Below are 22,526 nucleotides of genomic sequence, written 5' to 3'. Positions count from 1 at the left end.
GTTAGGTCAGTTCAACATTTCTAAGCAAGAGATGTAACCTCATGGCCCCTTCATCCTCTTTTAACTTAATTACAAAATTTGCTGCTTGGGAGTGTATGTAAAGGGCCCTTCTTAGCTTCTCTATCTTAACCTCCAACAGCTTAGCTGGTCATTTCAGGGTGGACAGCACACCTCTGTGTGCCAGACCACATCACGATTCTATCCCTTGAGGCCATGTTTCCCTCTCTCTCTACCTCTTTCTCTCTCTCTCTTTTTGCAAAGCAGGAACCAGGAAGGACATGAAATATTCCATCATCTCATCATCACTAGTGTGTTTATATCCTTCCAATATTCCATTGCTGAGTTGCTAAAGGTCATGGGGAGAGCGAAGGCTGTGGATTGTTGATAGAGTGTATAATTTGCTTAAATAACATTTTTTCTGTACATGATTTTGTCTAGAAATATTGTGACATACAATTTTGATTAATTTGCTTTAATATATGACAGTTAAGCAAAATAAATGATCTGCCCTATAAACATTGTTTTGTTGTCGTTGTTCATGTGCGGATGGAGGTTTCAAGGAAGCTGAAAGAATCAACCGATACACATGTTCACTTGAATCAGGACCCTCCAGACTCAGAGATGGAAGATAGTGCAGAGCAGAGAAGGAGAGAAGGGCCAGGAGAGAGGCTCTCCTTCCAGAAGAAAGTAGCAATAATAAAAATTTAAATATAAGAATAGTAGTAGTTTGTGCTTGTTGCATGCTTATTACTTCTTTTACAACAGCCCTTCCTTTGCAGTAAGGCTATTATTCCCATTGTAGAGAGGAGGAAACTAAAGCTTAGCAAGGTTGTGACTTGACAGTAGTAAGGAGTGAGCAAAATTTGAATCCTCTGACTTCAGAGGTTCTTACTTCACGACACACGGGGTTGCTTCCAAATGCACAGTAGAAGAAAAGCCTGTTATTTACAAGTGTTGTCTTGCAAATTTTCAAGGAAATCTTTGATCATTTCTTGAAGTATTTATTTATTTATTTATTTTTGGCTGTGTTGGGTCTTCGTTTCTGTGCTAGGGCTTTCTCCAGTTGCGGCAAGCAGGGGCCGCTCTTCATCGCGGTGCGCGGGCCTCTCACTGTCGCGGCCTCTCCCGTTGCGGAGCACAGGCTCCAGATGCGCAGGCTCAGTAGTTGTGGCTCACGGGCCCAGCCGCTCCGTGGCATGTGGGATCTTCCCAGACCGGGGCTCGAACCCATGTCCCCTGCATCGGCAGGTAGATTCTTAACCACCGCGCCACCAGGGAAGCCCTTCTTAAGGTATTTATGCTGGGAGGAACTAAGGGCAGATAAGTTCCTGTAAGATCACTGCCCCAGAGTTCACATAGGGGAAACCCTATAGTGTTGTTCTTAAATCTAATATCTTTTGATATTCAGCCCTTTTATCATCTTCGTCATTCTCCTTGAATCCCTCTTCAAAGATGAAACATTCTCTAAAATTATGGCTATAGCTCAACTCCTGAGAGGCATCCATTTGCAAATAGATGAAAAGCTTTTCTACTGTAGGTGAGATGAACAAGGCAGACTGAAATCGTGGCACGTTAAATATTCTATTACCACTGAGCTGCTCAGACACACAGATACAACGGCTCACTCTTTCTCCTGTCCCCTGGTGAAAACTTAGGGGAGATAAAGGGCCCATATATACAAAGGTTATTTTTTAATCCAACACCTGGAAAGAAGTAGAAGGTTTACAATCATCAAGCTTAATTTTATCTAAACTTCTTAAGATTTTATGTGGGTGGGGGTGAGACGGGGGTGGGAATCCTTCTAAAACCAGTATTCATGTTGGCAACAGCGGCTTTCCAAAGCTACAGTTCAAATTCTGCACCACTGCAGGCACAGTTTTTTTCTCTTACACCTACCCTCCCCCTGCACTCCCCCAGACACATACTAGAAAAACATTCAAAACCAGTTTTAAAAAGCAAGTGTATATATATTTTTTTCTCACAAATTAATTTCCCCTTAATGTAGATGTGGTTAAACCACTGACAGGCAAACAGCAGGAACGCCTTTATATGAGTGTATCTTTCTTCCAACCCCAGCGCAAATATAGCCATCCATAACAAGGGCTCCTAACCTTTTGGATTTCAAGGACCAATAAATGAATGAACACATGAAAATTTGGATGATTCAAGGTTGCCAAGTTTCAATTTGCAATGAAAGAAAACAAATAATAATACATATTACCACCATGACTTCATAAAGCGAAGGACAACATAACAGGAGAAAGAATGTCAGTACATAATTTCAAGATGAAGAATTTTTTTTTAATCTTAAAGTTAGCTTATGGAATTTAGCCTTTTTCTCACTCTGCCACAAGTCAGTGAAAATTCTATTAGAGACTGGCACTGGTCCTGGGACCAACATTTGGCCGCCACTGATCTAAAAGAGGTCTTTCCTGATTATCATCTCCCTCCACCACTGGCCAGAACTAATCCCCTTCTTTCTCCTCAAGCATTTTGTGAATACTTCTGCTATATCACATTGTTTCATAATTATTCCTGTTAATATTTATCTAGCAGCTAGACCACAAGTTTTTAAAGCCACCAAGATTGTGTCTTACCCTTTTATCCACTTACAGAACATGGCACAAAGCCTAGAACACAGTAAGCACTCTAAGAGAATTTATCAAATTAATTTGTATATAAGTCAGTCAAACGTAAAGAGAAAATTCTCTCCCTAGACAAAACTGACCATCTTATTTGCAAACTGGCATGCCACAATAGGCCCTGGAGGGAGGTCCTAGAGATAATGTAAAGGAAGTTATAACAACATCAAATACCACTGGCACACAGCTATGGCTTGCAAATTTTAATTGAAGTTTAGATAATTAGTCGACACCATTGTTCTGAAAAACAATCTCGGCTAAGAAATTGGTTTGGGGTCGTGTTTAAACATGGAGAGTGACATTGATTTATACATACCTCAAATGAAGATGGAATTTCCGGATGCAGAACAGAGTAAGAATCAAGAGGTAGGGTAATAGCCAGCAGCAGATGAGATCCTCTGTGTTCATTTATCCAGGTGGTCTATTGGTGAGTCATGGATCTGTGGTCTGAATACTGAACGCTGAGCCGGCAGTTTCCTAAATTCAGGAAAACTACATGTCCTAATTTATTACCCTGACATAATTTGGCCACAGATCAGCAATGCAGTAAAAATATATTCCATAAAAATATCTTTATGGATTTTCTCATTACATTGACAAATGAGGGGTGGAATCACCTTATGGGGGCGCGGAATCACCAAAAACGTCTATCCTTTATACACATATACCTCCATGAAGCAAAGAACATAAAAAGTGGAAGGAATTAAAATTATAATCAATTGTTTCTTAGACTGTCTCTTAAGAAACAATTGACAAATTCAGAGGCTGTCAGCCTATATAGTGTTATGTTAGCTATTACTTTTCACTTCTTAGTGGTATCCAACAGTTAAATCATTTAGTGTTGTCCTATGGATCAAATTTAAATTTACCTTTAGCATTGGTTAAATAGCTATGAAGCTACACGAAGCTTTATGGATGACATTGTGGCAGCATTGGCAGCTGTGAGCACGATCAGAGGAAGAAAACTGAAACCCAGAGCCTCACAGCTTGCTGTGCTCACTCACCTATTCTTCAGGCTGAAGAAATGAAAACAGCTCTGGGGGCCAAACTTGAGCATATCTGAATCCAGCGCTTTTGTAGAAGCAACATCATGCAGGCACAGCTACATTATTTCCTCACTGAGGCTGGCAGGCCCCAAGGATCCCACCCCTGGGACTCAGGCCCTGTGGACTCCTTTCCAAACTTTACCAGGGTTGGTTTGTGTGACCAACAGAATACAGAAGTGAGTGTATGTCACTTCTGAGATTAAGTTATGAAAGACTTTGCAGCTTCTGTCCCGAAGTCTCTCTCTTTTTCTCTCTCAGATCACTGGCTCTGGGAAAGCCAGCTCCTATGTTGTGAGCAGCCCTAAAGAGAGGCCTATGAGGCAAGAAACTGAAATGTTCCGTGAACAGCCATGTGAGTGAGTTGGAAGCAGTCTCCAGCCCCAGTCAAGCTTTCAGATGACTACAGCCCCAGCAGACAGCTTGACTGCAACCTTAGTAGCCACCGAGCTAGAGCCACCCGGCTAAGCTACTCCCAGATTCCTGGCCCTCAGGAACCAAGTGAGAAAATATGTGTTTGTTGGTTTAAGCTGCTAATTTTGGAGGTGACTTGTTACTCAGCAATAGGTAACTAATACACCCACTGTGATCTTGGGTAAGTTGGATAAATTAATTGAGCCTCTTCTTCTTCATCTATAAAGTGGGGACTGATATAAATAGAAATATATTTATACTTATTGTCTTTTGTTCCAGAACAAATTTAGGACTACTTTCAGGGATACATAAAATATAAGGAAGCATAGATTAAAAGAGGAGGGAGGATAGAAAAACAACGATAGGGGAAAAATAAGAAATGGGAAAGAGGTTAAAAAATAATACATTACACACATGTTAAAACTGGGCCACACTCTGGCTCTGAAACTTAGCATAATTCCTCCAGCCTCCTCCTACCCCACCCCCGCAACTGCACCACCCACACACAAGGTCAGATGTTAGCTCAGAGTCCAAAAATTTAAAAAAGAAGATCCAATTATTGAAGAGACATATAATTATCCTTAGTGCTAACATGGATGAGAATTTTCCTTGGGCACTCCCTAAAGCAGACACTGTGTGGGGTACAAGCTGAGGCCTTCACACTCAGGGGTAATTTAAGGAAATGGGATGATGACACTATGTCTCATATCATGCCAGCCCATGGTGGGGCTTATACAACAGTGCCTGCTGTTACTACTGCCATTGAGGGCAGAGTTTTACCAGTACTACAGCTCATCTCTAATGAGCTTCACAGCCTAATACTCTTGACTTTCCATTCTCATCAATATTAAAAATAGTCCTTTTTCCCCCACGAACTTAATGGAAACAGTTGTGGAAAATCCTGGATATTCCAAATAGTTTCTCGTATTCCTTACATTGCAATAAGAAACTCAGTGGACATAAATGTCCACCCTCATAGTCACTCATGCTCAAAGCTTTGGGCCTCTTTGATACCCTCCCCTTTAAACCCTTTCTTATTGACCTCACCACCAAGTCTTAAGGTTTTCAGTAACGTCTCTTCCCATCTGACCCCTCCTTTATATTCTTGCTGCCACTGCCTAGCTCTGAGTTTGAACTCTTTACTCTCATATTTAGGCAATAGCCCTGTATTAGTCAGCTCGGGCTGCCATAACAAAATACCATAGACTTGGCAGCTTAAACAAGAGACACTAATTTCTCACAGTTTTGGAGGCTGGGAAATCCAAAACAAGGTACTGGCTGATTCCGTTTCCTGGTGAGGGTGCTTCTTCCTGGCTCGTAGATGGCTCCCTTCTCCATGTGTCCTAACATGGTAGAGGGAGAGAGAGGGAAAGAGAGAGAGAGAAATCTCCCTGGTGTCTCTTTTTATAAGGGAACTAAACCCCCCACCCCCATTCATGAGGGCCCCATCCTCATGATCTCATCCAAACCTAATCACCTCCCAAAGGCCCCACATCCTAATCCATCACATTGGGGGTTAGGGAGGGAGACACAAGAGGGAGGAGATAGGTGGATGTATGTATATGTATAGCTGATTCACTTTGTAATACAGCAGAAACTAACACACCACTGTAAAGCAATTATACTCCAATAAAGATGTTAAAAACATTTAAAAAAGAATCGTGGGGGACATTTCAGTCCATAGCAAGTCTCCAGTCTTTCCCAGTAGAACCAAAATGAATATGATTGTAAGAGCGCTTTTTCTCTCTTCTTTCATCAGGATTTAGTCAAGTGTCAGCCTGGGTCCAGACTGCAGCATGAGAAAATCTGACATCTTTGATATTAAAGAACTTCGAGAATCAAGACCCAAACGCCTGCCCCAACTCTAATTCCTGTTCTTCACCCAACATAGCTCCTCCACTCACATTTGCTCCCTCTTGGCTCTGGGCCTTTTCTGTACTGTGAAATCCAGAATGCAACACCACCACTCCCTTTCTGCAGCCAATTCCATCCTTTAAACCTAGTTGAAATCCTAACTGAGAGTCTGAGTTGGAAGGACTCCAAAGGTTACTCTGCCCAGCCCTCAACCTCACTCATGCATCACCTATTCACCAACCCAACATTCATTTGGTAACTTCTAAGCCAAGTAAAAATGAATATGATAGATTCAGCCCCAAAAGAGGTTGCAGTTTGCACAGGGAGACTGGAATGCAAATGATTACAATGTAAGTACAATGTTCAAGACCTGAACAAAGTGCTTTGTGAGCACATTCTTTGACACTTGTCTAGATTCTATCTGAATACCTCCAGGGACAGGAAACTCAGGTAGCTCATTCCATTTCAGAGAACTATAACCAAATAAAGTTATCACATTGAGTTTAAATCTAACTTCTACATATTTACTCTAGTTTATTCAAACTCCAGAGGTTTCAAAGATAAATCTAGATTTCTTTTCATATGTCTGTCACTTAGGTATTTGAAGACCACACCATAAATATCCCTAAATTTCTTACATGTTCTGATTCTAGGCTCTTCACCCTGTTGGCTGCCCTCCTCTGGCTCCACTGAAGATTTTTTATACCCTTCAAAGTTTGTTGGGGATTCACCAAGGTAAAATGGAGGGAGGCTATCCCCTCCTTTGTTCTTATCGTAATGCAAACTAAGATCACATTTACCTTCTGTGGAGGGAAGGGGGCACCCTTATTATTTATTGTAGAAAATCAAAGTTCTCAGTGATTCTTTTTTTCTCCCTCATTCATCTAAGTGATCTCTCCTCATGAATGGCTCATATTGGGGCTTGTTCATACTATCTTGTATTATCATTTAATTTTTTAATGTATAAATCTAAGCTCTCTACCTAAACAGAAGGATTCTTGGGGTGGTAAGGATACTTTATTATTCATATTTTCCTTTACTAAGTATGTGAATGAATGAACAAGTGTTAAGGGAGAAAAGCACTATGGTATGCAGAGCAGCACACCTTTCTAAAAGATGTCCACACCACAATCCCCAGAACCTGTGAATACGCTATGCTACATGACAAGGGGGGGATTAAGTATGCAGATGGATTTATGGTTGTTCATGAACTGACTTTAAAGTAAAGACATTATCCTGGATTATCACCCAGCAGGCCCAATGTAATCACAAGAAGGCAATAGAGATCACAGTGAGAGAGATCTGAAGATGCTACTCTCTCCCTCTGAAGATGGAGAAAGGAGCCAGGAGTCAAGGAACCGCAGCAGCATTTCATCGCTGGCTGAGGCAAGAAAACAGATTGTCACCTAAAGCCTCCAGAACAGAAGGGAATGCAGCTCTGCTGACACCTTGATTTTAGCCAACTGAGACCCATTTTAGACTTCTGACTTCCAGAACTGTAAGGTATGTGTGCCATTTTAAGCCACTAAATTTGTGGTAATTTGTTACAACAGCAATAGGAAATTCATTTAGGCGCTACCATTTTGTGCTATTTGCCAGCCATCATTTGGCATTTTCCTTTAGATTATCATTAATCCTTATAACGCTCTTTAGATTCTAAAAGTGTTGAAGCTATTGGGTAAATTTGCAAAGATTAGCCAGCTAGTAAGAAGCAGAGCTAGGATTTGAACTCCGGTGTCTCTGGCTCCAACTTATGCTCGTTTTACAAAACCACAATGCCTTCAGAAGGGATGAAATCACAACCCAGATATTGTACCTTAGTAATTCCCTAAACATTTTTTAAAAATATTTATTTATTTGGCTGTGCCAGGTCTCAGCTGCAGCATGCGGGGTCTTCGTTGCTGGTGTGGGATCTTTAGTTGCAGCATGCGAACTCTTAGTTGCGGCACGTGGGATCTAGTTTCCTGACCAGGGATCAAACCCAGGCCCTTTGTATTGGGAGTGTGGAGTCTTACCCAGTGGGCCACCAGGGAAGTCCCCTAAATATTCTGATTAGACTTCCCGAGTCCATTATTCCTAGCAGAAACTGGATACATAATTCGATAGCTCTTATTAACATTCTTCCTCTGTCTTCTTTCTCTCCGTGAACTTTTCCCTCTCCGGTTGATACTGCTTAAATATAAAATATTGTAAACTGAAACATATAGCTTTAAATAGATTAAATTGTTCACTTCATATCATATGTCAACTATAGTTTATTACTAGGATGTGAATTGAATACATTAGGTATTCATCTACAAATATCTAGTTTCCAAGGAAAACATGGTTTTATAGCTGATATCTTGGCGCAAGGGGTGCGGCGGCTTGAAGCAGGACCTTGGTCCTTGTCTTCTTTGAAGAAAGAATTCAGCAAAGAGACAGATTGTGAAGGAGATGAAGCATTTATTAGAAGCAAAGCACGCGCGAAAGATCATACAGGTGGACTCGGAGTGAGGCGCAGAATGGGGATGGCTTAGGTTGCTTACGTGGATACAGTCTTCCAGAGTGTCTCCAGCCAATCATCTCACTTGTGTCCATACTTGGCTGGACTCAGGGCCCTCCCTGGTACATGAATCTCTCAATCCAGATGGATTCCAGTGTGAAGGTTTCTGGGAGCTTGGCAGGACATATTATGGGTTGAGCCCCCCCTCCTTCCTTTGAACCCTGAGGACCTTCTCTATGCCTGTGTGGGCTAGGAAATCCCTTTGACCACAAGAATGTGAAAAATGTGGTCACTTTGTCTTTCACCCAATCAGGGCCCAATGCTCCTGCTAGTGTCTTATCTCAAGGTGTTAGCAGGGGCCGGTTGTAGCTGCTCAGCCTGGGGCCCATCTATCTCCTACCTCGTTACTACAATTGTTTTTCCTGAAAAACCATAACCAAACGCTTCAGTGCTCTGACAAGAATGGCCATTCAGTGGTGATACACTTATCTGTGCAAAATTTATCGCTGGTTACAGATATAATAACAAGGGTGGAAATTTTGCAATTATAAGGATATAGTTTATCCTCAAATCCATAATGAAAATGTGAAACCTTCTGTAGTTCCTTAATTATCACAGTTCACCTGTTGCAACATGCTACTTTTGTCTCTATTTGAAATGAGTTCTTTATTGAGCACCTATTGTGTGCAGTGGTGACTATAACATAGTGCTTTAGAACATAAGCTAAGATGCAAGGCAGATGATTCTACTACTTCCTACTTATGTAAATAGTGCAAATCACCCTCAGTGAGACTCAAGTTTCCTCTCCTGTGAAATGGATATAATGGTAACACCTACCTCATATGAGAGTTATGAGGATACAATGAGACAATGCATTTAGAACAGCGAATAGTATAAAGTAAGCACTCACTACCTGTTAGTTCTCACTATTCACCAAGCTGTGGGTTTATATGGGTGTATAAAAGAGACAGGATCCCTGCCCTTGAGAAGCTTATACTTTTACAGTTAAGGTGTACAGGTAAGCAAAGAATTATAGTTTTTAAGAAGTGTGCAGATCAGCAGCTACTATTTTTGAGTTCATAGTGTGGGAGCTTCTGCTGAAGTCCGCATATTGGCATGATCTGCTTCAGGGGCACTCATGACCGGGCACCTGCTGTAAAGTGCTCTAGACCCAGCCCAAGGTCTCAGTTCCCCTGAAACCCTTCACTTTTTTACCCTCTGTATTCTGGAGAATTATCTACAGAATTACAAAAAGTAATGAATGAAAAAGTAATCCTGCCTGATTATCTGATGGCTGGACAAGAATACCCCTTCCCCCAAACATATCATCCTTAATATTTAAAGACACCGCCATAAGCAGGGATTTCTGAAATAAAGCAACTCTAGATACCCACTTTTCGTATTCTTTGTCATGTTAAATTAATGCACAGAAACTTCCTTCTTCCCAGGAGATTTTTGTCCCTAATTCTGCAAGAGAACGATGATATATATATTTCCCTCAAACATACTACTGCCTCATGAATTCTGATGAGAAGGGACTACTTTTAAAATATTAAATAAGACAAAACTGAATGCACCTATAACAGCCTCTGGCCCACAAGAAATGAGCCACAGTACACGATCTGTTTCTTTCTTACAGATGATTTGTTGATCTCAGTGCATAACTCCAAATAATTTAATTTCAAAGAAGCAGTTCTCAACCCCAGGATAGTAATAAAACAGGTACCTATTGCTTACATACTTAGTAAGTACTTGCTGATTTCCTATCCAAGACCTGGAAGAGTTAAAGATGCATGTCTAGCAGGCTCTCTTCCCTCTAATCATTGATTTTGGCAAAGGCATGGTAGCTCACCAGGCATCAGGCTGACAGCACCTCAGACCCACTTGCAGGTCTATTTTAAGCTTCCTGGCTGGCACCACTGAGATTCTACTGGACCATCTCCATGTTGTCACAGCTAACCTCCAATACCCCCAAGGGTTTTTATCATCCACCCACAAGAACACTAGGCCAACCTGGCTGAGCACTTGTTCATCTCCAGGTTTATTCTAGGGCAAGAAAATGACTAAATGTTAATGGTCTAATTCAGGAACTGTCTTTCATTTTTGGTGTCACAAAAAGCACTGTGTAGACAAAACAGGTACTTTTGCGCAGTGCTTTCTTCGTACCATACTATTTTAGAAGCCCCTTCCTTTCTCCTTGCCTGCCCTTACAACAATCCAGGGTTGTTCAGTGCTACTCTTATCTACCTTCCAATGTCACAGTGTCAACAGGTGTTCTGGTGACTAAAACAGTCCGTGGGGCCAGAGCAGCAAACCCAAAGACCTTCCCTGGCCTTGGTCAGATGGCCATGTGATAACAAACAGCACTTCTGAAGCAAGCCTATTTACTGGGTGGCCAAATGGAGCTCCATCTAGAGACAGGAAGAAAGCCAGGCCAGAGGAAAGACAAGGTTGAGATACGAAAGAATCTGCCCCAGTGGTACAAGCAGCTGGTTCCTCTGCCGAAGGACTATGACTTTATTTAGAACATACTTATCACTGAATCATACAACTTTGTAGCCAGAGAACAAAACTTACACATCGAAATGAGTTTATTTCAAAGCCATTACTTTGGGGAGCCTTTATTCTGACTCCAGAAATACCTTGGCATTGCCTTCAGTTCTCATGACAAATTCCTTTGACTGTATTTACTGGTGGCGACTACCAATTTTTTGAGAGTGGGTGTTATTTTCAGAAATAGGTCATTCAGAACTAAGACTGTTAGCAGGAGGGAATCAATACTATTTTGGTATAAAAACCAAGGTGCTAGTTCTAGTAAACTAAGTTGGAGTTTCCTGTGCAGATCCAAAAACAATTTGAAAAGGTGATTTAAAAAGTGCTCCGAATAATGGCAATGTTGGTGTGGAATGATGAGATATGCTACCAAGATGATCTAAAGAAGTCATTGATATGGATGTATATATTCTGGAGTCTCGTGACTCTATTTTCACAATCACTAGGAAAAAGTTTATAGACAACAGGCAAGCCTAGTGTAAACTTCATTTCTGAGTCCTCAGGCAGAAATTCTCAAAATAAAAATCCACTTACCTTCAATTGCCTGGTCTCCATGTCTGCAACGCAGGGGCTAAGAGGTAGTGACATTCCTCATGTAAATAAATTACTTTAACCTGACTTCCTAAGGTTCTAAGAATCTCCAATCCATTAATATTATGACTTCTTAGTATCTAGCTGTAGAACATATTCCACTTGAGGGTCTGGGTTTCCTACTCGCTAGGAGTCCTTAATTAAAACAAACACACTCATCTGGACATGTTTATAATATTAATAATAGCTGATACTTATATAGCCCTTACTACCTGCTGGTACTTACTTAGCATGATATGTATCAACTCAATACAACCCTGTGAGGTTAAAAAGTTTTAAAATATTACTATTTTTATTCCTATCTTACTTACGAAAGAACTGAGCCAGGAAGAGGTTGCCCAAGGCCACACAGTAAGCTGCAGAGCTGGGACTGGAACTCAGGCAGTCTATCTCCAGCTGTGCTCTTATTCACTTTGCTATACCACCCTATACTGCCTCTATGAGACCACAGAAAACCAGATACATAAATCAGATACTCAATAGAATAAAGGACAATGAAAAATATTTACAAACTTATGGGACACTCATTTGAGAAGTAGAAAGGAGGCGTGAAGTGAGGCCAGACCCATGTAAAATGGGACGAAGGCCACATAAAAATAGCCACAAGAGTTCCATGGGCAGCCTGGGGCTGGGCAAAAAGGCCCTCTAATTTATTTAGAGAATAGAGGAGGCTGTTGGAAAGACGTAGGAGTTATAAAGAACCAGTTCCTGGCACTGTTTTGTGTCGATAAAAATTTTCCTTTATTACATAGAAATCAGATAATGCAAATTAATAAAAACAAAACTCCACAATACTGTTAACATGAGTTTTTATATCCAGCCCACATCACTTTATGAACTTTATTGGCTAGTAAGCAGATATGCTTAATAAATCAAAGTAAACTGTTTATAACGGTAGGCGGGTTAAGTGCAATGATCTACCTGATACCATCTCCGAGGAAGCTTTTAGAAGCCACTATCAGTGACTCATTTCCCATAACGAGGGGATTACGTGTGGACAGAAGCAAGTGAAATAGCCCTTAACATATCTTCCCTTTAACCCCAGGCTGCCAATACCACCCCAAATCCAACTCATCTCACAGAAGGGGAAACTGAGTCTTATGGAGCGGAAATGACTTGGATGAAAGTCCTGACACAAGAGTCCAGGGCTCTTCCCACTTCGTCACAAATGCAGACTTAATTCTACCCTTTTCCTTGTAACCATTCAGGGCAAGTAAGTCAATACTGATTTCAAAGCCCTTCAGAAAACGTGAGCACACACCTACTCTACAGGGGAAAGACTTCCTTCATCAAAACTTCCTCTTGCTGCTGTTTAGACCGCCTTCCTCTCCCTGGGCCCTGAGAGGTGCCCAGAAAATGACAGAAAACATCATCCACGGCAACACTCCTAAAATCTTCAAAGTATCAAATGAATGAGGCCACAGATACTCCTGGGTTATCACGCCTTGTTATTCCAGGCAGGGGCGACTGCAGCGAATGCAGTTTCCCGTTGGGCAGGGAGCCGTCCCAACAGCCTAAACCTACAAAGCCCCGGCCCACCCGCAAGGCGCGGGGGAGGCTCGGCCAGCCCCCCCGCCGAGGTGCCAGAGATTCGCGGAAGCCTGCCCGGCAGGCAGATACCGGTCCCGGGGCCCAGCTCGCTTGGGGACTCTGGTCCCGGGCCAGTCGCTTCCTCCAGCCCGTTCCGCCGCCAACTCAGTAACCGCGCGCAGCCCCACCCTCCACCAGGCTAGGCGCGGGCGCGGTCACGTGAGGCGGGCCCGCGGAACCAATGGGTACCTCGCGCGGAATGGAAGGGATTGTCTGACCCCCATGACGTCACAAAGCCGGCGGGGAGCGCGCCGCTCTTCCGCTCCCACGCGCGGGGCCGCGGACCGCTCTCCTCCTCTCCGCCCACTCGCCACTGCGCAGCCAATCGGAAGGCGGGAAGAGCTCCGGCCCGACCGTGTGGGCGGGGTAGGGTGGCGGCCCTGCGGGGCAGGGTCGCTGAGTGGGCCGGGCTGGGGCAAGGGGCCGAGCTACAGGGAGTTGCGCCGGGCTGCGTGGAAGTACCGCCCGGAGGTGCCGCCGTTGCGGCCGCCTCCTTGTTGAGAAGAAGCGGCTCCTCCCCTGCCGTGCCCGGTTCGTATTCCCTACTCCGGGTCACGAACCGGCCCGTCCGGAATCCTCCTCCACCAGCCCAAAGTTGTGAGGTGGCGGCCGGCGCGCGTGGGGAGCGGCGGCCGCGGGCGTGCGGAGGGACTAGCCCCGGAGCGCCAGGTGCGCGTGAGGGCGTCGGGGCCGCAGCGGGCGTGGCGGCGCTGGGGGCAGCCGCAGGCTCGGGGTGGTGGGCGGGCCCGCCGCGCCCGCTGTCAGCGCCGGGGGCGCCGTGGGGACCCGCGGGAGGGTGGGCTTCTGGGAGGTGCGGCGCAGGTGGCACGGCGTCTCTGCCTGAGGGTTCCCCCTTACACACCCGAGTCCAGGGTGATCCCACTGGCAGCCTCCGCGGACCGACCCTCAGTTTTCAGGACTGAAGCCAGTGCGGCGTGGGCGGGCAGAGGATGCCGCGCGCCCGTGGGCTCCGCTCCCGGGCTGGATGGACGGGCCCGTCCCAGGGCGCGCCTCCTCGGGTGTTGGGGCCCCCGCCGCCTCCACTGTAGCTCTTCCTCTCCCGCGGGGTGGGTTTGTTTGTTTGGTTTCCTTCTTCTCCCCACCCCTTTCTTCCTCCTCCATCCTCTTGCCCCCTCCTAGCCCCATTCACCGGGCTGGGGCGAGACCTCGCCCCTCCTCCGCTCCCGCCTCCCCTGCCGCCGCCTCCTCTAATAAGCATCTCTGCCTTGCTTTCAATGGGCCGGTGCTGCTGTCGCTGCTGCTGTCCGCGCGGGTTGTGGATGTTGTCGGCTCCGTGTTGTGATGACAGGAGAATGTGTGTGTGTCCCGGGCCCAGACGAATTGGTAGGTATTCACTTAACTACCTGCGTTGGGTACCCAGGAAGGATGATGACTGATTTTGTGTGTGGATGGTTTTAGGTGGGTCGGCGTGGAATTAAGAGGTGCGATAGGTAGAAAAAGGAGGACAAAGGCATCCTGGACCAGGATAGCTTTGATGCCTTAGTGAGTGCAATTTTCAGGTAGGGACAAAGGAAACTAATCAAACAAGTGCTGGCTTGGGGCTTCGTATCTTCCAAAGGCAACCGGTTTCTTCATTCATGTAGAGATAACAGGAGCTGTGAAATGGCTAGACATTGTCCCAAAATGCTGAAAAATCCCAGAGAGTCTTTATACAGGGTGTTTAATGCAATCAAATTACGTAAACTGGGGTTCTGACACATTTACTGATTAGCATAGCATTTTTTTTTCGTTTACACCAAAATCTTTGCAAAGCTAAAGAGCTCTGGAGTCAGTGCAGTAATTGCCTTCTCTAATTTCTTCTGTGAGTTTATTGATGAAGTTGAATCATTTCTTGGCACAAACTCTGTTGAGCACATCAGTAAGAATGGATGGGTCTCTTTCCTGTTTCTGGTTACAGCTCATCTTTCCTTATTAGTCGTTGGCAAAATTGGCAAAATCTGTCTAAGACTAAGATGCTGCCTATAAGGTGGCTAAGTCTGGATCATGGGATAGGACCTTTTAAGTGAAATTGTGGCCAGAAAAAACTGGAAAATTTGACAGTGCTTCAGTTTACCACAACTGTATCTTGCTGCTGTTCTTCCTGCCTCATCAAGAGCCGTCTACTTCATTAATTTAGCAAGTTTGTCGACAGAAGTTTTGATTTCATGGGGTTTTGTTGTTGAATCACAGGATATTCAGAAGGATACAGAGTTTTTTGAATGCTCACTTAATGGTTTATGAAAGCATTTGAAAGTACTTCGACTTCTAGTAGTAATTGGTCTGATTGAGAGAGTGTGTTACTTGTACTGGTGGTGATAGAATGTTCATTAATCACAGAGTAGGTAACTTCCCTAAGAATTTGACTTTTGGAGGCATGTTGGGAGTCTCAGTCCATATGCTAAGCCCCTGAGTAACTGAAAGATAGAGTTAATAAAATTCACTCTCTGCTTTTTTGTTTTTAATGTCGAGAATTTATGCCTGAAGGAAAAATGTATGTTATTTGAGTGCTTGCTGTTTGAATTTACGTATTATTCAAAGCGTCTGCTGCATGAATCGGTTCTTTTTGCCACAGTAGTTCATTTTGCAGTCAATTACAAAAGCAGGAGGATTGTCAAAGCAAAGGAATTTAAGGAAAGTGTGGGTTTCCTGGACTTGTTATTCCTTGATCAGACATCATATAGCCAAATCTTGGTATGCATCTATCTGCCAAACCCTCCTCCAAACACACACACACACACACACACACACAGTACTTTGATTCAATCTACATTCCATACAGAAATACACATGTATTTCCTCTAAGATTCTTTAGTTTTAAAGTAAGCATAAATGCAAATGTATATAAAGTTACAGAGAAAATTTATTTTCATTAAGATTGGTGTGTTTACATCTTTAATAACAGAAAAAAATCTTTATACAGAGCATGAAATAAGTTAATGTGCTTTCTGCATACAAACCTAGCAAGAGATATGGTTCATATCTGGAAGCCAGTGTCATGTGGCCCCGTGTTTGAGCACATCTCCTGGCTCAGTCATGTACACTTAACCTTTGGATGACTTTCAGGTATTCAGTTTGAAGTGCTGTTAGTTAAGTGGTTAGTCTTGATAGATTCCTGTTCTTCTGGAATTTCTGTTTTTCATGACTGCCTTTCAGAATACTTATTTAGTTATTGATCTTATTTCCAAAATTCTAATCATTTCCTTCTATTGCCTAATCTTGTCCTCAATTTTGTAAACAAATCCCTTCTTAAATAGTGTAGTTAAAATAACGGTACTTTTTATCACATGCAAAAGGGGTTCTATATGACTGGCTTATACAGCACTTATTACAGAAGCAAATTCAGTGTTTTCTCTGCCCCTTCGCATTCCACTTATCTTTTTTCTAACTGTGTTTCAAAAGAGGGTGCGTGAAAATAATGTAATATATTCTAACACTCTCTATGATATTTGTAAAATTTTTTCTTAATGCGTTCAACCTTAGGAAGGAATAGTTGATATTGAGACTCAGATGGTTTTATATTCCTTATTCCTTTTTGTTTACTGCATTTGTTTTCTTATTTAAAATATAAAGCCTGTTTATTTATAGGCCAGATGAATACTTTGACGCAATACCTCAAGAATTCAGGGGAAATATATGTTACAAGAGGGATACTCTTCTTTTAAAAATTACCTGAATTAATGATACATGTTTATTAAATCTTCTAGATAAATGCCCAGCAAAATGTTTTCAGTGTCACACAGTAAATGATATGATTTTGGTTTATTTATGATTATATTGCTCTACCTTTTTTAGCCAAACCTTAGACCATTAGACTACTATTTCACTGTTTATTAATTTCCAAGGGCAAATAGAAAACCTTTTTTTTAAATGTAAGAGAAAATATTTTTCTAGGGGTGAATTTTACTTGGGATCCATTATAGACGAAAATCATATTTATGTAGCTTTCTTTCACGGCTGATAAGCAGAGGAAAACGGTAGCAAGTAAATTAAATTCCAGAACTGCGACCATTTATGTTACTAACAAAGTTTTAGAGCTGCTAGAATACTTAGGTTTTTTTTTTAATCACAAAGAATACACTAAAATTAAACAACAAATAAATGAACCCTGCATTTAATATCAAAGCCTCACTTCAATGCACACTTTTTATAAAGGCACAGAGTCCAAGAAGCGGGCTCAGATAGCATCTGCTCTGATGTGTTCACGTACAGCTTAGGAAAGCAAGGCTCAAAGCGGTGATCCAGCTTTTCCAGGATTATGTGGTGAATTGGTGGCAGACCTATGTCCCTAAACTTCCCAAATTGGCACAGCGGTCTGGAGAAACATTGTTTGCAAGACCATCTACAAGGATGCAGGGAGGGCATTTTGGAACTTCTGTTTTTATTTATTATGTAAAATTTTTCTTGTACAGGTTATAATGAACATTATATTAATGTAGTAGCGTATGTATATAACTTACAAATAATGCATGAATACACACGGGTTGGGGCTGCATCCCAACACTTTTATGGTGGTAGCCATGTGTATCAAATGCTAACAATTGACCACTGGTCTAGAAACAGGATCTTCATAAATGGGAGAAGTCCCTGTGCAATTTGGGAGATCCACGGCCTTTTTTAAGGATAGAGAGAAGGGTGATTGGCCAGGTAGACTGCCACTGCATAATGTTATATAACCTTCGTCTCCTCCACTCTCCCCAGCCAGATCTATTGTACATTCTGCACAGTTTGTGCTGCACAAAGAAATACAAGGAAGAGAGAAAAGTAAAGCTCGACGGCAGTTCAATCCTGGCTCCATAAGTGACTGGGAGGTGTGCTTAGCAGAGTATATCCTGTAGAAATAGTACATGATATGTGTGTAAAATGTAGTGCCTTAGGAGGCACAGGGAGCCTGTAGATTCACCTGCTAAACATTTGTTATGAAAGCAAAAATAGATTAAGTAATCTGAATGTAACTTTTGCTGTCTAGGAATCCCAGTCAGAAGTTCCAGCCTGCCGCTGTTCTCTGATGCCATGCCAGCACCAACTCAACTGTTTTTCCCTCTGATCCGTAACTGTGAACTGAGCAGAATCTATGGCACTGCGTGTTACTGCCACCACAAACATCTCTGCTGCTCACCCCCTTACATTCCTCAGAGTCGCCTGAGATATACACCCCATCCGGCTTATGCTACCTTTTACAGGCCAAAGGAGAGCTGGTGGCAGTACACCCAAGGAAGGAGATATGCTTCCACCCCACAGAAATTTTACCTTACACCTCCACAAGTCAACAGCATCCTGAAAGCTAATGAATACAGTTTCAAAGTGCCAGAATTTGATGGCAAAAATGTCAGTTCTGTCCTTGGATTTGACAGCAATCAGCTGCCTGCGAATGCACCCATTGAGGACCGGAGAAGTGCAGCAACCTGCTTGCAGACCAGAGGGATGCTTTTGGGGGTTTTCGATGGCCATGCAGGCTGTGCTTGCTCCCAGGCGGTCAGTGAAAGACTCTTTTATTATATTGCTGTCTCTCTGTTACCCCATGAGACTTTGCTAGAGATCGAAAATGCAGTGGAGAGCGGTCGAGCACTGCTCCCCATTCTCCAGTGGCACAAGCATCCCAATGATTACTTCAGTAAGGAAGCGTCCAAATTATATTTCAACAGCTTGAGGACTTACTGGCAAGAGCTTATAGACCTTAACACTGGGGAGTCAACTGAAATTGATGTTAAGGAGGCTTTGATTAATGCTTTCAAGAGGCTTGATAATGACATCTCCTTGGAGGCTCAAGTTGGTGATCCCAATTCTTTCCTCAACTACCTGGTGCTTCGAGTGGCATTTTCTGGGGCCACAGCTTGTGTGGCCCATGTGGATGGTGTTGACCTTCATGTGGCCAATACTGGTGATAGCAGAGCCATGCTGGGTGTGCAGGAAGAGGACGGCTCTTGGTCGGCAGTCACTCTATCTAATGACCACAATGCTCAGAATGAAAGAGAAGTGGAACGCCTGAAATTGGAGCACCCAAAGAATGAGGCCAAGAGTGTGGTGAAACAGGATCGGCTGCTAGGCTTACTCATGCCTTTTAGGGCTTTTGGAGACGTAAAGTTCAAATGGAGCATTGACCTTCAAAAGAGAGTGATAGAATCTGGCCCAGACCAGCTGAATGACAACGAATATACCAAGTTTATCCCTCCTAATTATTACACACCTCCTTATCTCACTGCTGAGCCAGAAGTAACTTACCACCGATTAAGGCCACAGGATAAATTTCTGGTATTGGCGACTGATGGATTGTGGGAGACAATGCATAGGCAGGATGTGGTTAGGATTGTGGGCGAGTACCTAACAGGCATGCATCACCAACAGCCGATAGCTGTTGGTGGCTATAAGGTGACTCTGGGACAGATGCATGGCCTTTTAACAGAAAGGAGAGCCAAGATGTCATCGGTATTTGAGGATCAGAATGCAGCAACCCATCTAATTCGCCATGCTGTGGGCAACAACGAGTTTGGGGCCGTTGATCACGAGCGCCTCTCCAAAATGCTTAGTCTTCCTGAAGAGCTTGCTAGGATGTACAGGGATGACATTACAATCATTGTAGTTCAGTTCAATTCTCATGTCGTAGGGGCATATCAAAACCAGGAATAGTGAGTGGATCTTACCCTGGCAGTTCTCAAGTGAAACAGATTGAAAGAGCAGATAGATTTTTTTAAAGATACTAATATAGTAAACATTTCCAGTGGGTCACTCTAAGCATTTCCCCATTTGCTACTCTAGTCAGCCAAGTAGTCCAAATTGACTTTGTAGCAGGGTGGCGGGATCCTGAGTCTGCTTCTGCTTACCTCGGACCTGACAGCACTTGCACTTGAGGCACGTCAGTTCCCTACTGCAGACGCCTTATGACATTGGCTTCTTTTTTCAATCTGAGAAAATCAGGATGACCTTATAAACAGGATCTTGAATAGGCCCAAAGCAAGGAACTTGCTGGGCATATTCTCTTGGTAAAAAGAAAAAACATTACCGTTCACACCTGCAGACCCCTTTCATCAGCAAGATTCCACTGTACATGAGAACATTTATTTATTGCATGATCTCCTAGATATACAACCTATGCATTATTCATATAACTTTATTTTAACCTGAAGTAGTTTTCAAATCCAGTGCTTTAAGCCATAAAGGACCGAGAACCAAGTATTCTGAATTTGTAAGTGTGTGTGATTATTTGACTGGAATCCTTCTTAAATGGAAAAACAAATGCTACCCCCTTCCCCACCCCTGATTACATAATGTGATTGAAACATTTTCTATCTCGCCACACACTTGAAGACGGTAAAGGTGTTTAGTTTTATCTACTCTTATTGATGTTAAATAAAGGAAAAATAATTTTTTCAGTTTATATTAATGAAAAGCTTTATTTAGTTTGAAATAAAAGATCCAGAATGAAGAGAAGAGACTGATATGTTCAATTACTGTCATCTGCAACCACCAGCACATCACTCTTATCGTGTAATCCCCTGAAGCGTGGCATGCTGTGTGTGCTGGGTAGACTGCTGCTGGGAAATCATACTTCTAATTTAGTAGTGATAATAATTTTCATCACTTTTGGACCTTTAAGGATGACACATAAAATAAATTTAAATATGTAATTTTGGGGAGTAAGGTTCAATATTACTTTCGGGTGTTGAAATGAGGAGGAAGTTTTTTGTTTTTCCCCACTTAGATGTAGGTCAATTAAAATAATTGGTTTAAAAATTACTAAATGCTTTAAACATATTGTAGCTTATAAATAGGAATGTTAAGATATATACATGAGAAATTTTTAAAGGTAACTATTGTGCATGCCTGATGCTTAATGGAAAACTTAGCAGCATCAAGTATTGTTTGCAGCAGTCGCCATAATTATATGCAGTCTCTTCCAATGCTGTATCAAAGTAAATGAAAATAAATATATTCAAATTGGCTTTTGGGGAGCTTATTTAATATGCATCAAATGGCATTTTGTTCCTGTGTTTAATGGTGATCCATGTACAGCTGTGCATATATTTTCATCACTTATTGTAGCATCACTGATAAAAGAATGGCTATGACTATGTCTGATTTTCACATAGATTTTAATACAAAACATGATCAGTTTTCCCTTGTGTAATTAGTTGAGGGGTGTTTAGGTCCTTTCGGATTCTGTAGAATATGAACTAGATATTCAAGGACTCCCTCTGGACTGTGGACACTGAAGCAAGGTAGAATTGGCTGCAAAATTTGTTCTAACTGAAAATAGACTCAGGAAGATTGCAGCTCAGAAGACCATATAATGTTTGTTTTCTGAGGTCTATTTTTTTTCCGTTTTTTTTTTTTTTTTTTCCCTTGAGTCAGCTTGGAACTTTCCTCCCAGGCAGTATTTTGGAGGGGGAAAAGCTATTGTACTATATACTTATTTATAAATGTTTTGACAGAGACTTCATCTTTTAATGAAATATATGTAGAATGCAATAGCAGTTAAAACTCATTTTCAGGCTACTATTTGAATTTCTCTTGAACACCACCACTAAAGAGTTCCACATTATCTTATACTTAGTAAAGTCTTGTCTCTGTATAGTACAGTATATATAAATTTGGTTTCCCATGGTCATGATCAAGATAATTATTATTACACAAGAAACTTGGTCTGCAGTCTAAAAGCCTGTCTACTCTCTATAGAAATGAAAATGCAGTGTGGAGTTACCTGTGGAAATGAAAATAATGAAAATGAAAATAATTGGATGTTAGAAATATGAATATTATCATCTAAAAGAAGTTGTGATTTTATTATAATTGGTTGTCACTGTGATGTGATATCTAGAATTAAAGAATATGTGTAAACTTTCATGGTATTTAGCCTTTCTTAAACTTTTTTTAATTTATACTTTCTAACATATGTATCAACTTCTGTATTTAGTCAGTGGCTCATGGTATTTATAATACGTCCTTAGCTAGTTAAATGGAATGGTGGTATGGTACACAGTACTTGGGGAAAAAAACCTGTCTTGTATCTATCTGTGTGAAGAAATGTGAAAAGTTCATATATAATATAGAGAATGGTCAGAGAAATGCCCACAGTGAATTAAAGCTTCAAATCTGCTTTCTGAATGACCTGTGTTGGTTTTTAATTAATAGTAAGATTCATTAGATGCTTTCTATGGGGGTAGATTATACTTAACTTTAGAATCCTCTAGATAGATAGTACTTAAAAAAAAAAACTAGGATATAATTTACATTCAGTAAAATGCACAGATTTTACATGTGTAGTTTGAGATTTGGTAACCACAAACCCAATAAAGATACAGAACTTTTCCATTACTCCAGCAGAAAATTCCCTCATGCCACTTTCCAGTTAATCCCTCCCCA

General features: G+C 42.1%; 1 protein-coding gene across 1 annotated transcript; it reads left to right on the top strand.

The window, feature by feature from the left end:
* The first annotated feature begins 11,859 nt into the window (after nucleotides 1-11,859).
* On the top strand, nucleotides 11,860-22,254 carry PDP1 (pyruvate dehydrogenase phosphatase catalytic subunit 1). The gene is given in 4 exon segments (XM_007106643.4): nucleotides 11,860-13,159; nucleotides 13,162-13,236; nucleotides 13,238-13,838; nucleotides 18,136-22,254. Coding segments are annotated over 4 exon segments (2,502 nt in total). The 5' UTR covers nucleotides 11,860-12,991; the 3' UTR covers nucleotides 19,794-22,254.
* The last annotated feature ends 272 nt before the right edge of the window (nucleotides 22,255-22,526 follow it).

Source organism: Physeter macrocephalus, chromosome 15 (genome assembly GCF_002837175.3).
Source record: "Physeter macrocephalus isolate SW-GA chromosome 15, ASM283717v5, whole genome shotgun sequence".
Classification (NCBI taxonomy): domain Eukaryota; kingdom Metazoa; phylum Chordata; class Mammalia; order Artiodactyla; family Physeteridae; genus Physeter; species Physeter macrocephalus.
The sequence above is the reverse complement of the archived record's forward strand: the minus strand, read 5'-3'. Positions and strand labels throughout refer to the sequence as shown.